The sequence below is a fragment of the Theobroma umbraticum genome, unplaced genomic scaffold (assembly GCF_002168275.2).
Source record: "Theobroma umbraticum cultivar Fairchild unplaced genomic scaffold, ASM216827v3 scaffold_67.0, whole genome shotgun sequence".
NCBI lineage: Eukaryota > Viridiplantae > Streptophyta > Magnoliopsida > Malvales > Malvaceae > Theobroma > Theobroma umbraticum.
In genome coordinates, this window is record NW_018397262.1 from 4,723,125 (window position 1) to 4,728,018 (window position 4,894).

The window sequence follows — 4,894 nt, forward strand, 5'->3', positions numbered from 1 at the left end:
CAGGAGATGACAGATCAAGTGAAACCAGTTCTGACAAAAGAGAGATTTTCTCTGTAACCATACCGTGGAACCCTGTATAAGAAAGATTGAGATGGGTTAGACTCCTCAACTTACTAAACTCAGAAGGAATTTGAGAACCAATGAAATTGAGGTGGGCAAGGTTAAGCCACTGGAGATCCTGAAGGAGGAAGAGGCTGCTGTTGGATGGAAGATTGCCTTCAAGTAGACTACAACTGAGATCAAGGCCAATCACCCGACCCGTCATGCTGTGGCATGTGACACCATCCCAGGAGCAACAGTCTGTACTTTGGTTCCAGGATTCTGTCTTAGGATAAGAATCTCTACATATTGCAGAGTCACTGATAAGTGACAGGCTGTTCTTGAACTGGATCAAAGCAGAACTATGTTCAGAAGGGCATGATTGTGGAGGAGGAGATGATAGAAGGGATATCGATGAAGAATTAACTTGAAATAGTAAGAAGGCAAAAAGGAAGCTGAGCATTCGATATAGCCACATTGAGCAACAACTCATCTTTCTTTATGAACTGAAAGAAGTGAGGAATTTGGATTGTATGAGAATTGTGAAGACTGAAGAGAGATGAGATGGGTTCTTGTCCTTATATAAGTTGCGCTTGGAAACTGTGTTCATCCAAGCAAGCTAATATGTATACTCCATTTGTCAATTATACACTGATTGCCCATTTAGGCAACTTCCTTGTATCTTTTCTGGTGGAAGAGACTTAAATTTGAAAGACATTCATTATTAGGTAGACTTTTTTTTTATCACGTCAGTCTTTAATTTCTGTTTCACATTTTAATTTTATTGGATTTATAACTATGACGTGGCAATTCCTATACTGCATTAAAATTTAATGAATGAATCTTCATATTGGATACAAAGGGGTTTGTCTTTAGCAAAAAGAGAGTATACCTTTGGCTTTGTTCATTGGAATCTTCAAAGACATACCGACACTTTAATATGATCAAATGTTTCCACATAAAGAAATGTTATGAAATCAACGTCTCGATGGTGACAGAAGCACTAGAACAAGGTGTCAAATAGTAGTTTGTGCAGAAAGGCAAATCAGAGAAGGTTTTGGTGCAAGGTGGCAGAGGATACTTGCCGGTCTTGACTAATTAAGAACACTGTTCAGGAGATTATTAGGCTTAGTTTTTAGGTAACATTTAGTTTTTGGAGTACCGTTATGCAAGTGAAAACAAAGATTTGCACAATGAGTACAATCTTGAGGCTTTATTAGAGTAGCGCAGGCTTCGAACTTTTGTTTAGGAACTAATTAAGTGAGGTGGTCTGGCCGTCCCCAAGGGCTGCAATGCCGCCGTATTTGTTACCATCCGGCACAGATGTAAGCAATAAGTGTTGAGAATAAAGCTTCTACATGTACTAAGCTGATTAATTGAATTAAGACAAGTAGTTACTTGCAGTTATTACATGTTAAACTATCTTTAAAATTCCTTTAATGCTTGTAATCCATGCCTCAACACTTGTTACATGCATTACACTTGTGAAGACATGGATTCTACCTTTTTGTGCATAAATGGGCCTGTCTCATATAAATAAAGTATGCCTTTTATCAGAACAAATTCTGTTCTTTTATAAAATTTCTTATCTGATTCATTAACAGTTGCTTCATATATCAACTTTATTCCTATTCTTATTTTATCTTCATGGTATCAGGGTTAACTTTTGATCTTAAGGGATTGTTTTTGTAAGATAATCAAAAAGCCATTTTCCTAAAATTTAAAGAAAACCACCATACTTGCAAAATGACCTCAAGCAATATTCTTAGTCATCAATCTCCACCGAACTTCAATAAAGAGAATTATGCAATTTGGTAAGTTAAAATGTAAGCCTATCTTTGTGGCTAGGACTTTTGGGATGTCATAGAATCTAGAGGTGAGGTGCCTATCTTGAGAGAGATTACAACCCTCGCACAAATTATGCAACATAACAAGGAAGTTGCGAAGCAATATAGAGCATTGACATGTGTCCATGGGACTACTTCGGATGTCATATTTATAAGGATAAAGGGATCCAAATCAACCATGGATGCATGGGACAAACTTAGGGAGGAATTCCAAGGCTCAAAGAGGACAAAACAGATGCAGGGGATGAATTTATTGAAGGAGTTTGAGACCTTGAGAATGAAAGATACCAAAAATGTTAAATACTACAATAACAAAATCATGCGAGTGGTGAACCAGGAGCAACTATTGGGAGAGAATCTTTTTGAAAGCTGTGTAGTCCAAAAGGTCCTTGTCTCTCTACCACAAAGATTTAAATCTACGATTATATCATTAGAAAGGTCAAAAGCCCTTTCAACCTTGACTTTTAATGATGTAGTGAATGCATTCAAAAGAGAGCAATGCAAGTGGATAATACAATAGAAAATGTTTTATTTGCAAAGATGAAAATGATAGAAGAAGGTTAAGCATAAAAAAAAAGGCTCAGGTGATCAAAAGGAGAAAGAAAAAAGAAGGCTTCAATATAACAAAACTCATTAGAAGAAGAGCAACTTCTAGATATGCTTTCATTGTAAGAAAAAAAAACCATTTAGAGGCTTACTGTTGGTTCAGATCGAGTGTAAGCTATTGTGCATGTAACCAATTAGGTCATCTTGAGAAAGTAAATAAACATAAACTAGAGAAGCATGTTAAAGCACCTCAACTAGATGAAAAGACTGATGTTGCCAAAGAGTAGTTGTTCATGACCTTGACATAACCCAAGATAGGTGACTTGAATCAATGGTTATTGGACAGTAGTTGTTCAAATCACATGACCCCCAACAAAGAACTCTTTGCTGAACTTGATACTTTGCATCGCTTTAGTGTTGAAATAGGCAATGGCAAGTATCTATATGCAGTAGGAAAAAGTATAGTCAACATTCAAACTTCCCTAGGAATCAGGTTTGTCACAAAAGTGTTGCTTGTTCCTTATATTGCTCAAAATCTTCTAAACATAGACTAAATGGTGGGTGATGATTATGTCTTGCTTTTTAAAGATAAATCATGTATTGGGTATGATTCATTGGGTGAGTTTGTTATGAATGTATCCACAAAAAGAAAATGCTTTCCTATGAGTCTAGAAGATGTTTGTTATCCAGCTTATAAGGTTAAATCGAATATGACAACCCTTAAGCATAAACAATTTAGGCATTGTAATCTTGGTTCCTTGGTTCAGGTTAACAAGTCAAGCTTGAGGGAGAATCTGCCTTCCTTAATTGAATCAAACCAAGTTTGTAGTACATGTTAGTTTAGGAAACCTACAAGAAAGCCTTTTCAATTTGCTCGTTCAGTATAGCAACCAAGAAGCTTGAACTGGTTCACATTGATGTAGAAAGCCCTATGAGTGAATAATCTCTAAATGAAGCAAGTTTTTCCTAATCTTAAGATGCTTCCAAAATGTGTTGAATTTATTTTATAAAACATAAATCCGAAGTGTTTAATCTATTTATGAAACTTAAGGCTAGAGTTGAATAAGAATCTTGGAGAAAAATTAAAATTTTTAGATTCGACAATGGTGAAGAGTATAAATCTTTAGAGTTCTTTTAGTATCTCGAGAAGGATGGGATTTGACCCAAGAGCATCCAAGATTGTATTTTATTTAATTTAGTTTTTTCTAATTTTAGTTGATTTAGGATTTGTTTTCTTTATTCTATTTAGATTAAGATTTTTTTCTTATTTTTGTCAAGATTTTTAATACTTTTAAGAATTATTATTTGATTAAGCTAATCATGTTGTATTTTATTTAAATATCTTGTTAACTATTCTAATTGTATTCGACAACTAGAAGTAGAGTTTTATTAGGACATGAGCCTATAATACTATAAATAAGACCTTTAGGCTTAGCTATGAGACATTCAAGTTGAGAGTTAATAAATAATATTTTCTTTAACAATAGTGCTTACTTCTCTAGGCTCGTTTTAAAGAATAAGAGGTTTTAGTATCTTTGGCCTAGCCAATTAAAGTGGGATTATGACCATTTTTCACCTTATTGGGGTTTTCAACCTTGCCAAGATTGGTGATTCATCTTAGTGGGGTTTTTAACCTCGTCATGATTGGTGCTTTTCACAATGTCCAAGTGTCTTCACAACGCCCTGGTGTTCTTTTGATATCAGAGTGGAAAGATCAGTGCCCATTGTAAAGTTTGGGTTTCGACTTTATATGTTCGGATAACTGTCTTTTTTATTGTTTTATAATTCTATTATTATTATTTTTCTTGCATTACCACATCGTCATCACCATATCATCACAACCATAATTGTTGTTCCCCAAAATGTTGTCAAGACATCAAAATTATCAAACAATAATTACAAGAATGAGATTCAAGAATTATGTCACCAAGTTCAAGAATTACAAAAGCAACTTGTAAGACGTGATGCTACTCAATTCAACTATAGTAGCTCAACTACTGAAGAAGATAATGTGGATTGGGAAGAATTAGAAGCAGTTTATGATGGATATGATGAGGAGATAGAAAAAATTGATATTCATCATGCACAAAGTGAGTCTTTGATGGTACAAAGACAAGTTGAGGAGTTATTAGAGAAAAGTTTGGTACGTGAAAGTAAAAGTCCTTGTGCTTGCCCAACTTTGTTAAAGAAAGATGACTCATGGAAGATTTGTGTGGACAAACCTAGTGCAAACAAGATTATAGTCAAGTATGATTTTCCTAATCCTCAATTAGATGACATGCTTGATCAACTTATTGGTTCTAAGGTGTTTTTGAAGATCGATTCAAAAAAAAATATCATCAAATTAGAATAAAGAATGGAGATGAACAGAAAACAACCTTCAAAACAATGGATGAATTATTCGAATGGTTGGTGTGGACCTTCACAGTATGTGAATCCAAACATCTACAAGGAGTATTTCT

At 34.6% G+C, this 4,894-nt stretch overlaps 1 protein-coding gene across 1 annotated transcript in view; it reads right to left on the reverse strand.

Annotated features, from left to right (window-relative positions):
- LOC110419701 (receptor-like protein 9DC3) overlaps positions 1 to 265 on the reverse strand; it is a 1,214-nt gene extending 949 nt beyond the window's left edge. The window contains exon 1 of the mRNA XM_089784132.1: positions 64 to 265. Within this exon, the coding sequence (XP_089640258.1) occupies positions 64 to 265 (202 nt within the window). The remainder of the gene's footprint in view (positions 1 to 63) is intronic.
- Positions 266 to 4,894: the final 4,629 nt, after the last annotated feature.